Below are 11,222 nucleotides of genomic sequence, written 5' to 3'. Positions count from 1 at the left end.
CTTGTCCTGCCCCACTGACAGGCTGTCGCCCGCGGCCTGCATAGTGCAGTGCTGGATGGGACCATTTGTGACTGCTCTCCCAGTCCAGTGGTCCACCTCGCTCACTTCAGATGTCTGGGGACTTGGCTTTCATAGAGCCAGAGGGGCTGCCGATTTGCCCCAAGGGAGGAGGGGCCCCCGTGGGTGCCTACCAGCCTCAACCATATTCCGGTGCCCCTGGGTCCCACCATGGGCCCTTTGGAGGTTGGCCCTGCCTGGGAAGCCGGTCGGGTGCCCCTCCTGGGGGCCTGCAGCCCTCCTGACCCTCTGCCTCTCCCTGCAGGTCTGGCACCATGCCCGGTCCCTCCGAACTCTAGGCCACATCCCTGGCCTGCAGAGCAGCCCCTGTTCACTTCGGGGCACACCCCCACCCCACTGCCCACTGCCCCACCATGGCTGGGGACCGGCTCCCTCGGAAAGTGATGGATGCCAGGAAGCTGGCCAGCCTGCTGCGGGGCGGACCTGGGGGACCGCTGGTCATCGACAGCCGCTCTTTCGTGGAGTACAGCAGTGGGCACGTGCTCAGCTCCGTCAACATCTGCTGCTCCAAGCTGGTGAAGCGGCGGCTGCAGCAGGGCAAGGTGACCATCGCCGAGCTCATCCAGCCAGCCGTGCGCGGCCAGGTACCTGGCCCCTGCCACTCACACCCTGTCCCCCGCCCCCACCCAGGCACCCCTCACTTCCAGGGGCAAGGGCAGAGCTCTGCAGCCAGGTACACAGGGGCCCTCTGCTTGCGCCCCCCCCCCCCCCCCCTGTCCTCAAAGCCAAACTGAGCTCCTAGGGTCAGAATGTTCTGAGCCATTCCATACCTTGGGCCTTGTAGGCAGCTCCCACCCCACTCCCTGAGCTTCCTCTTAGGGTGCACAAATGTGCCTCCCCCGAAGGCCCTCTGCTGACCCTATCTCCCCAGATACGATTCATCACTCCTCCCGCTCAGAGCCTGCTGACCCTGTCTGGGTCCTCACTCAGCCCCCGAGGAGAGGTCTCCCCACATAAGACTGGGCAGTGTCCCTGGGGCCCAGCCCAGGGCTCAGAGAGGGGCACAGGGGTGGGGTGGGGGCACAGAGGGGCAGTGGACCAGGATGGCAGCTGGTCAGGCGCACAGCGAGTGCTGTGAGAACCCAGAGGAAGACGGGAAGGGGGGCCAAGAGGCTTATGCTGAGCTCTCGTGTGCCCAGCCTCCCAGTTCTTTCCCCTAGAGTTCTGAGTGACCCAGAATTCTCTCTGTGCCCCTCCCCCACAAATGTCCCAGGTCACCTGCAGTGGACAATCCTGTCTCTGTTAGCCAGGAGCATCAAGTGCAGCACTGGGAGGGACCACTGGCCCTGTGACCTGGGAAGGTGGGGGCACCTCCAGTGGGGGCAGTGACATGGCCAGCAGCCCAGAGCTGGGGAGGGGTCTCGGTCACAGGCCCTGTGCCAGCAGCCCTGGATGTGAGAGGACCCAGGTGGCACAGCCCCCATCAAGGCCAGAACCAGCTCCCTGCAGCCTCAGTGAGGGGAATCCGGTGATTAATCACCCCCAGCGAGGACTCCCTGCCAGAGCGCAATCCCATTGGCTGCTGGTGACATCATCCAGCCCAGGGTTGGCGGCTCAGCTGGCTTAGGGGCTGAGTGTGCTTGGGGGGCAGGGCATTAGCCACTTGGAGCAAAAGCTGCTCAGCATCTGGTCCCAAGGCTGGGCATTCAGGATGGGAGGAGGGCAGTGGAACCCCAACTTCTGGCTGCCTCCTGAATTAAGGAGGGCTCTTGCAGCAGCCACCACTTTTCCCATCACTGGCTGGGGAATTGCCCAGACCCAAAGGCACCCCACCCTCAGAAGCCCCAAAATGTGCCTCCCAGTGACCCGGGGGACAGTTTTCCCTTTGCCTCGGCCACCCTGACGGCACATCCCTGTGACTGTGGCCACCTGTGTGTGCGCCCAAGGACCCTGTTACATTCACCTGCATCTCCTCCATGGGGGCCTGGCCCATAGCGCATGTCCCTGGCATCTATTCCCTTAGCGCAGGTGCCCGGGCGTGAGGCCGTGGCATTAGGAGGAGCGTGCCCCTGTTTCTGCTTGCTCTGAGGGCTTGCCTGTGGGGCTGTGGTATCCACACCCATCCAGGTGTGAGCTGTGAGGCGGGTGGGTGGGTGAGAGCCCTCCCCTCCCCTCCCCTCCACGCAGCACGGCGGCACTAGCCCCTCCCTGCCATAGCCTGACCAGTAGCAGTGGGTGGCAGCAGGGGGTGGGGGATCTGGCAGGTGCCCAGCGGTTCCCTGACCTCTGCCCTCATGGCCTCCAGGTGGAGGCTGCAGAGCCGCAGGACGTGGTAGTCTACGACCAGAGCACACGGGACGCCAGCGTGCTGGCTGCGGACAGCTTCCTCTCCATCCTGCTCAGCAAGCTGGACGGCTGCTTCGACAGCGTGGCCATCCTCACGGGTGAGCTCCAGATAGACCCGGGCCAGGGGGCTCTGGGACGCCCTCTCCTCCCTTCCTCTCTCTCCTCACTGTGAACTTAGCTATGGGGGGGTGGGGGCATCTGGGGAGTCAGGTTCTGGATCCAACTCTGTTTTCTTCTCTGAGTCCAGAGACCAGCAGCTACTGGGTGGTGTTGGGGGGCGGAGTGCTCTCCCAGTAACTGGAGTTCTCCAAGGCTCCATTGTTTCCTCCCCCAGACCCCCACACTCCAGAACTCCCTCCACCATGGGCCTACCCCACCACTAGCAGGTGAAGAAGTAGGCAGGAGGAAATCCCTAAATGCATTCGTGGCAAGGGAGGAGGGAAGGGATCTAGGCGAAGACGTGCTCTGCCCCTCTAGCTGTCTGAGAGAGGAGGCATAGCCCCCATCCTCCGCAAGCCCCAATCCGAGCAGAACTGGTCCCAGACAGGGAGTGCCTCTGAACGCTGCCGGCAGCACAGGATGCCCGACCCCTGCCTGGAGGCCAGCAGAGATCCCTATAGGGCTTCCTGTTCCCCAAAAGCAGCCCAGGGAGCCTGGAGGCCGGGAAGCCCCCCATACACACACCTGCACACACACAGGCTCCACCCTGGTTCTTGATGATCCCTTCCTCCTTTTGGCAGGGGCTGAGGCACTTCTGTAGAACCCACCTCCCAGAGGTGGCCCAGGTCCCAGGGCTGGGTTGAGCTGGCCTGTCCCAGGGCTGTACACCCTCCCTGCCCAGGTCTGAGGCCTTTGTGGGTGCTCCTGCCAGGGGCCATGGAAGGTGGGCGGAGGATGGAGAGGGCTGAAGAGGGTGTCAGCAACCCCCCACCGCCGGTAGGACACTTCTGTACATTCACCATGTCTGCCCTGAGCAGCCCCTTATGTGTGGACACCCCGTGCAGTGATCCGTGGGCACCGGGCTCCCACCATTGGGAAGATGGACCTTCACCACAGCCCGTGGGATGCTTCCTGGTGGGTTCACATCGTGTGCAGGTGCGCGTGCTGCCATCTACACGCGTGCCTGGGTCTACGCTGTCAGAGGGCGTCTATGCATCTATGCACGGCTCTGGGAAGCTGGTGATCTGTGGTTGCTTGTGTGGTGGGATATGGGGTTTGTATGCATGTGTGTGAACTCTGAGAACCCAAGGCCACAGAATTGCAGACTCTGATTCAACCACTGCCCCCTGGGCTCAATTTGGGGGCTGAGCGGATAGGGAGAAGAGGGAGAGAGGACCCAGAGGCTCTGGGCTTCTTAACGGATGTCCTGGGCAGAAAAGGAGGTCAGCTGGGAACCCTAGGATGTGTGCGTGTTCACGCATGCGCATGTCGGGGTGTGTGTGTGTGTGTGTGTGTGTGTGTGTGTGTGTGTGTGTGTGTGACGTGCGCATGCTCTCTACTCAGAAGTGGGAGCCACCAGGCCTTCTGGGAGTCTGAGAAACTGGTCCCAGAGCAGCACCCTTCCCTACCCCAAGGCTGCCCAAGAAAGCCCAGAACCTCTAATGTCTGTCTTCTCTGGAGTCTGGGGCTCCTCACCCAGCATGCAGTGGGGCAGGCCTAGGCTGCGATGTGCCAGGAGGGCGCACCTGGGACCTGGCCGTGCCCCACTTGGTTCGCTAAATTCCTGGGGCTGCCACCTGCTCTTTCTCCCCTGCCTGCCCCTCCCTGCGAGGTTAGAGTATTTGCCCCCATTTCCCTGAGGGCCAAGCCAGTTAGAAGTCATGACCCACCACCGTGTGAGAAGAGCTCGCAGTGGCACCAAATCAGGACCGAGATTCGGGGGCCGCCTGGGAGCCTGGCCCACAGCACCCACCCCTGAGGCGAGCACAGCCCCTGAACCAGTGAGAACGGGAAGGCAAGGCTGAGTGGGACAGAGGGATGCTGCCCTGCCAGAAAGGGGAAGTGACTTTCCAGGATCACTAGCACAGGGGGAGGGGGCCCAGCGGAGGCCAGAAAGGGAGGACCCCATCCCTCGGTGGGTGGGGCTGAGGAGCGCCAGGACGATGTCGCGGCTGGAGGACAGGGAGATCCCTCTCGGTGACAGGGGAGCTCGCGGAAGCAGGAGAGGGCAGAGTGGGGCAGGCGCGCTGGGGTCCAGAACCGGCTGCTGTGACCGCTGCCCCCCCCCCCCAGGCTGCTTGGCGGTGACGTCCAGCGGGGCGGGGAGCCCGGAAAGGGAGCCTGTCCCTTTAAGCGGCGGGCGGCCCTCGCCTGGGTGCGCGTTGCTGCGGAATGCGGGCTGGTGATGTCGCGGCGCCGGGTCGGTGCGCCCCCGCGGTTCGACCCCGCACGCGCCGCCCTCGGACCCTGGCCAGAGACCGCGGCGGGAGCGACCCCTACGCGGAGGGTGCGCGGAGGGTACGCGGAGGGAGGGTGGGCAGGTGCGGACCCTGCCTGGGGCACGGGGACCGCGGCGGCGCCGGGGGGCTGTGGGGCGCGCCGCGCGCATGTGGGCCGGAGAGCGCCTGGTGGGAGCTGCGGGCGGGGGCAATCGGTGCGCATAGAGTCGGTGGAGTCGGTGCGTCCTGGGCATGAGCTTTTGTGCGAATCCGGGATTCCATTGTGCGGCGGCGCAGCAAGCTGGGAAACCGTGAGGCGGGGGGAGGTTGGTATCCCTCCTGAAAGAAGGTGCCCTTGGGGATGCCTGGGGGATGGGGGCGCCTCCCCTCTGCGAAGAGTGCCAGTACCTGCAGAGGGTCCAGGCCTGCTGCCACTGATTCAGCCCAGGGTGGCCCTCTCCTGTAACCCAGAGCCTGGGGGGTGGGGGTCCTGAAATCGCTGGAGGGCCGGGGCCTCAGGCTCAGCACTTGGCATCCATAGGGGGCTTGTGGGGTCACCACGAGCTGCTTGGCTCTGCGGGGGCGGAGGGGGGGGGCAGCCCTGTGGGGCTTTACCTGAGGGACTGCAGTCAAAACTGGCAGGACCGCTCCTGTCCAGAGATTCCCCCTTTGTGGGGGAAGTTCCTGGTGGAATAGAGCCCCCCACCCCTCAGCTTAGGTGACGCCCCCAGAGAGCATGGGAGGAATATGGTAGAGATGAGTCCTTGCAGAGATCCTGCAGACCTTACATCTCCTGGGGTGGGGGATGCTGTCCTCCATCAGGAACATCCAGGGGACCCCTGGCTCTGGCCAGTAAACAGGAGCCCAGCCCCAGCACCCAGGTCAGCTTTCACCTGTGAGCTGTGTTGTCAGCGATGCTGATAGTCAGACACTTCTCCTGTCCAGCCGGCAGGTTGCCAAGGTAGGGACAGCTACTCCTCCAAGGCCAGTGCCTCCACTCCCTCAGCATGGAGGTCCCCCATCACCGTGCCCCCTGCCAAAGGCAAGCTGTCTTTGGGGGCACAAGGAATGCACGTGGCAGGCACTCTGGTTGGGGTTTGTACAAACTGTGGCCATTGAGCTGGGCCAGGGGTGAAGGCTGAGGGCGCCAGGCATCTGTGTCCTGGGGAATCAGCCAGGTCTCTGGCCCCAGCTGTGTCTGCAAACCGGGAAAGAGCACTGGGGGTCTCGTGGCCTGGGACCCTGCCTCTCTCCCCTGCCTCCTCCCGTGCACTACGGTAGGCCTCCGTCTAGTTGAACTCTGTAATGGATCAGTCCACTGAGGGCAGGGAATGTCCACAGGCCTCGTGCCCCCGAAAGGGTGGTTAGCCCCAGGGCGGCCACCAGGGAGTGTCACCTCAAAAACCTAGCAGGCATTGGCCGTCACCCAGCCGCCTGGGTGTGGGCAGGTTAGCTCTCGGTGTGTCTTCACGGCCCCTGTCTCCTTTGAGACTCACAGCTGTGCCATGTGGCAGGCAGGATGCGGAAACAGGCCAGGGGTGTAATGAGCTCTGCCCGTGGTCACTCACTGAGTCAGAGGTGTGCTAGGGATTCCCACTCGGGTCTTTGAGGCCAGCGGAGGGGCTCCTTCCACCGACCTGTGGCCCAGGACTTGGATGTACAGGGAAGGCAGTGGGCACACGCCACCACGTGTAGAATGCGTGCCCGCTGCATGCGCTGCTTGCTCACTGTCCCCGGCATTCCCAGCTCTTAGCCCATCCTCTGGTGCTGTCCTCTGGGCAGAAGGGAGCCCTAACTAGAGCACAGGTGCCCCTGCAGGGTGTGCCAATTCCAGTAGGTGATGTCATGCCCAGGGGCAGGAGGGCCCCTCAGAAGCCCTTGCCTCCTGGTCCTGGCACCCACGCTTGGCCAGGGGCTCCCAGCCAACTAGAGCCAGGGAGGGATTGCATCAGCCCAGGGGGAGAGGCAGGAAGGCCCAGGCTGGCCCCTGGCCACCGGCACAGAAGATCCACACCCTCATCAGGAGCCTTCCATGGCGTCGGAACCCACCCCTGCCTGGGTCCTGCACGTGCTAGGCCGGCCCACAGCCTCGACCCCACATTTATGGGCATCACAGCGGCGTCCTCAGCAGGACCAGCTCCTAATTAGCCTGGGGAGGAATGTGGGTGTAGGGGCAGGCTGTATATGTGCACAGCACATGCCTTGACTTGGTGAGAGCAGCCCTCCGGCACCCAGCGCTGACTGCAGGTGCTCAGGCCAGAGGCTCACCCCCTGGCATCTCGTTGGGCTGGGGGTCCAGGCTGTTGCCAGAGATGTAGGGGTGGTTGGGTGCCCTGGGCTCTTTCTTGTGCCCCAGCCAGCCGACCGCCTGACCCACGTCTCCTCTGCTCCTCCTCCTGCAGGGGGCTTTGCCACCTTCTCCTCCTGCTTCCCTGGCCTCTGTGAGGGTAAGCCTGCTGCCCTGCTACCCATGAGCCTCTCCCAGCCCTGCCTGCCTGTGCCCAGTGTGGGCCTGACCCGCATCCTGCCTCACCTCTACCTGGGCTCTCAGAAAGATGTCCTGAACAAGGTGTGTGCACAGCTGGGGCTTTGGCCATTAGCAGGGGGAGGGGGGCGGAGGCAGGAGCTCAGAAGCAGCTCCTGGGCTGGTTTGGGGGGGTGGGGAGAAGGGAGCTGAAAGCCAATGAGGGGATGGATAAACATGGTGTGGGAGAAGCCTGGGTTGGGGGCACGGGGACACCGAGCGGACGGGGCAGGACCAGAGCAGGGCTGGGTGGAGGAGCAGCTCCCAGCCCCTTAGGCGGCGAAGCCCACATGCCACACTGCTGATGTCACCGGGCCCCTGGCCAGCACTGAAAGAATCCCGTGTTTTAAAATTGTGATGAGGGAAGAGGGTAAAGCCACCGCCCAGGCAGCCATAACATTCCTGGGAGCCTACCTCAGGCTGTGGGTGGCGCTTGCCCCAGACCAGCATCCCCATCCCCCATCCGCCCCCTCGGCCCCCCCTTCCCGCCCTCCGCCGCAGGCTCTGAGCTCCAGGGTGGAAGTGGGAGGGGCTCCCACCACCAGGGCACCCCTGTGCAGCCTGTCCTCCCATCCCTCCAGGACCTGATGACCCAGAACGGAATAAGCTACGTCCTCAACGCCAGCAACTCTTGCCCCAAGCCGGACTTCATCTGTGAGAGCCGCTTCATGCGCATTCCCATCAACGACAACTACTGCGAGAAGCTGCTGCCCTGGCTGGACAAGTCCATCGAGTTCATCGGTGAGGGGCGGGGGCGAGGGTGGGGGTCTCCTCTAGGAGGGCGGGCAGGACGCCGGGGAGAAGCACTGCGACCCTGGTGCTTGGGCCTGAGATGGGGCTGGGATTGTTGGCAGTAGGGCCGGTGAGGTCCCCTGCCTGGGTTAGGGAAGCGCCGGCACGCTGAGCCCTCACCGGCCCCGTGGCCCTGTCTCCAGATAAAGCTAAGCTGTCCAGCTGCCAAGTCATTGTCCACTGTCTGGCTGGCATCTCCCGCTCAGCCACCATCGCCATCGCTTACATCATGAAGACCATGGGCATGTCCTCCGATGACGCCTACAGGTAGCCTCTCCTTTCTTCCTGGGCCCTGAAGTTTAAGGCTGGAACCGGCCCTTCCCTGCTCCCTCTCCACCCAGGAGCAGCAGAATGGCCCTGGCCCCGGAGGGAGAGGCCTGAGCCGGGCTCCAGCCCTCCCGGGTGGGTCTGCACATCAGCTGTGTGCCCAAGCATGGGCAGGGGGGAGCAGGGGGAGCAGGGGGGAGTCGGGCAGGCAGCCCTGCCTGGCAGGAAGCCCCCGCTCGAAGCAACCCACCCCCCCCCCCCCCCCCCGGCCCCCAGGTTCGTGAAGGACCGGCGCCCATCCATTTCGCCCAACTTCAACTTCCTGGGCCAGCTGCTGGAGTATGAGCGCAGCCTGAAGCTGCTGGCTGCCCTGCAGGGTGACGGGGCGCCCCACCCGGGGACGCCCGAGCCCCTCCCGGGCCCTGCCGCCCCACTGCCACCGCTGCCACCACCTACCTCAGAGAGCGCTGCCACCGGGAGCGCGGCGGCCAGTGCAGCCAGGGAGGGCGCGCCCGCCGCCGGCGGGGAGCTGCCCGCGCCTTCCGCGGCCCCCGCCACCAGCGCGCTGCAGCAGGGCCTGCGTGGTCTGCACCTCTCCTCCGACCGCCTCCAGGACACCAACCGCCTGAAGCGCTCCTTCTCACTGGACATCAAGTCGGCCTACGCCCCCAGCCGGCGGCCCGACGACCCCGGGCCCCCCGACCCTGGGGAGGCCCCCAAGCTCTGCAAACTGGACAGCCCGTCCGGGGGAGCGCTGGGCCTGCCCTCGCCGGGCCCCGACAGCCCGGACGTGGCGCCGGAGACGCGCCCGCGCCTCCGCCGGCGGCCCCGGCCTCCCGCCGGCTCCCCGGCACGCTCCCCGGCGCACGGCCTCGGCCTGAACTTCGGCGATGCCTCCCGGCAGACTCCGCGGCTCGGCCTCTCGGCCCTGTCGGCACCTGGGCTGCCTGGCCCCGGCCAGCCGGTCGGCCCCGGGAGCTGGGCGCCGCCGCTCGACTCTCCAGGCACGCCGTCGCCCGATGGGCCCTGGTGCTTCAGCCCGGAGGGCGCGCAGGGCGCGGGCGGCGCGCGGTTTGCACCCTTCGGCCGGGCAGGCGCGCAGGGCGCGGGGGGCGGCGACCTGCGGCGGCGGGAGACGGCCAGGGCCGAGGCCCGGGACGCGCGGACCGGCTGGCCGGATGAAACGGCGGCCCCGGAGACGCAGTTCAAGCGCCGAAGCTGCCAGATGGAGTTCGAGGAGGGCATGGTGGAGGGGCGCGCGCGCGGCGAGGAGCTGGCTGCCTTGGGAAAGCAGGCCAGCTTCTCGGGCAGCGTGGAGGTCATTGAGGTGTCCTGACGGCGGCCGGGGACCCAGCGCCCGGCGCTCCGCTGCCCTCGGCTCCCTGGTCTGGGCGACGAGCCGCCGGGCCCACTATAAATATATATTATATATAATGCAAAGAAAGGTAAATGGTTTTACTGCGATTTTTATCGAGAAGTAAATATTTCGATTTTTTATTTATTTAAGCTGTTCATTCTGGCAATGATTTGGCAACAGTGCGGGCGGTCCTCGGAGCTCTATTTTTACTGTCTGGTATTTAAACTGAAACACACGTTTCTAAGCAATATGAGGCCACCTTCAGTCCCAAGCTGGGGTGCCAGGCCTGGGGTCCCCTCCCCGCCCCCCCCTCCCCCAGGAAACACTGCTGACGGTTGCAAAGAGGCTGCCGAGCTTTCGTGCACTTTTTACATAAGAAAAAGGGGAAAAAAGGAGAAAAAAAACTTTGCCACAAACTGAGCCGCAGAACCTCCTTGCCCCTCCCTGCTCCCTCCTCTCCACTCCTCCTCCTCTGCTCTTTTCTTGGGCTCTGCACCAAAGTCCAGGTGGGGGAAGTGTCCCAGGAGCTGGGGTGTGACCAAGGCAGCTCTGCCAGCCGGAGACACCCCCACTACCTGCCCCCCTGCCGCCCCCCCCACCCCGCCCCGTTGCCTGGTCAGTGTTGACTGGCATTGGGCCTAGAGAGGCTAGGGTGTTCGGACAGGCTGGGGAGAGAACAGGATGGGGGCTCGGTGAACGGCGCTCTTGAGTGTCAGATGATGTGTGTCCCCAGGGCAGGGATAGAGGTGGGATGCCCCCCGCTCCTGCCTGCGCGCGTGTCCAGTTTCACAGGTTAAGCAAGGCTGTTCCATGGAGGCTGCCCCCCTCAACTCCACTTTGCGGGTGCTGCCTAGCACCACCTGTGGGGGGGGTGGAACAACAGGAGAGGAGGTCAGCCCCTGGGGGCATCAGACGAGAGGAGCTGGGCTAGCCAGGCTGGGCTCCACTGGCCAGAGGGCAGATGGATTTAGAGTCTTGTTCTGGGCTCTGCCCCCAGCCAGCCCCCAGGCCCCAGGCCAGACTTGGAATTCAGGTGTATTCCTACAGGTGGAGGGCCTCCATGAGGAGCAGGCTGCCTCGCATCGCATCGGGAGGGAGTAGTTAAGCACTTGTCAGACCCTTACACTTCCAGGAGATGGGGGTCCTTAGCTTCGGGAGAGCTGTCTCCAGACAGATAAAGGCCCCTGATGTGGACAGATGCAGGTGTTCCCCATTACTGCCCCCAGCCCCACGGGGTCCTTGGAGAAGAGCACTCCCACACTGCCCTTTCCTGGGGAGCTCTCGCCTCTGCAGCCTCCCTGGGATCTTCATGGTGATATGCCAGGTGGCTTTTGGGCCCAGGTGGGCCAGCCTGGCAGTAAAGGCAGGGAAAAAGCCCCAGCTGCCCCCTGCCCCACACCTTCTTAGGTCATTGGGACCCATGGCTTTTGGAGGCAGGAGTAGGTGTCCCCCAACCTTCAGATGTCCTAGAGTCTAGTGTGTGGGGGGTGCTGGTCGCCTTGGGAAGAGGCCAGGGGCTTGGCAGGAGGGCAGCTGGGTG

The 11,222-nt window shown here is 64.6% G+C and overlaps 1 protein-coding gene across 1 annotated transcript; it reads left to right on the top strand.

The window, feature by feature from the left end:
- Positions 1 to 431: 431 nt before the first annotated feature.
- DUSP8 (dual specificity phosphatase 8) lies at positions 432 to 9,661 on the top strand. The gene is made up of 6 exons (XM_028094295.2): positions 432 to 662; positions 2,324 to 2,462; positions 7,145 to 7,311; positions 7,848 to 8,007; positions 8,202 to 8,325; positions 8,602 to 9,661. Exons 1-6 carry the CDS (start codon positions 432 to 434, stop codon positions 9,659 to 9,661), a joined length of 1,881 nt encoding a protein of 626 aa, XP_027950096.1.
- The last annotated feature ends 1,561 nt before the right edge of the window (positions 9,662 to 11,222 follow it).

This window comes from Eumetopias jubatus, unplaced genomic scaffold, assembly GCF_037043125.1.
Source record: "Eumetopias jubatus isolate StellerSeaLion01/CBP00866 unplaced genomic scaffold, mEumJub1_p1.0 scaffold_13, whole genome shotgun sequence".
Classification (NCBI taxonomy): domain Eukaryota; kingdom Metazoa; phylum Chordata; class Mammalia; order Carnivora; family Otariidae; genus Eumetopias; species Eumetopias jubatus.
Note: the sequence above shows the minus strand (reverse complement) of the source record. Positions and strands in the feature narration are given on the sequence as shown.

What these genes read in the sequence shown, in the direction of transcription:
- DUSP8 (XM_028094295.2), top strand. Translation starts at nt 432, where the DNA reads ATGGCTGGGGACCGGCTCCCTCGGAAAGTGATGGATGCCAGGAAGCTG. An exon ending in AGCCAGCCGTGCGCGGCCAG is followed by an intron (nt 663 to 2,323) that starts GTACCTGGCCCC and finishes CATGGCCTCCAG; the next exon opens with GTGGAGGCTGCAGAGCCGCA. An exon ending in AGAAAGATGTCCTGAACAAG is followed by an intron (nt 7,312 to 7,847) that starts GTGTGTGCACAG and finishes CCATCCCTCCAG; the next exon opens with GACCTGATGACCCAGAACGG.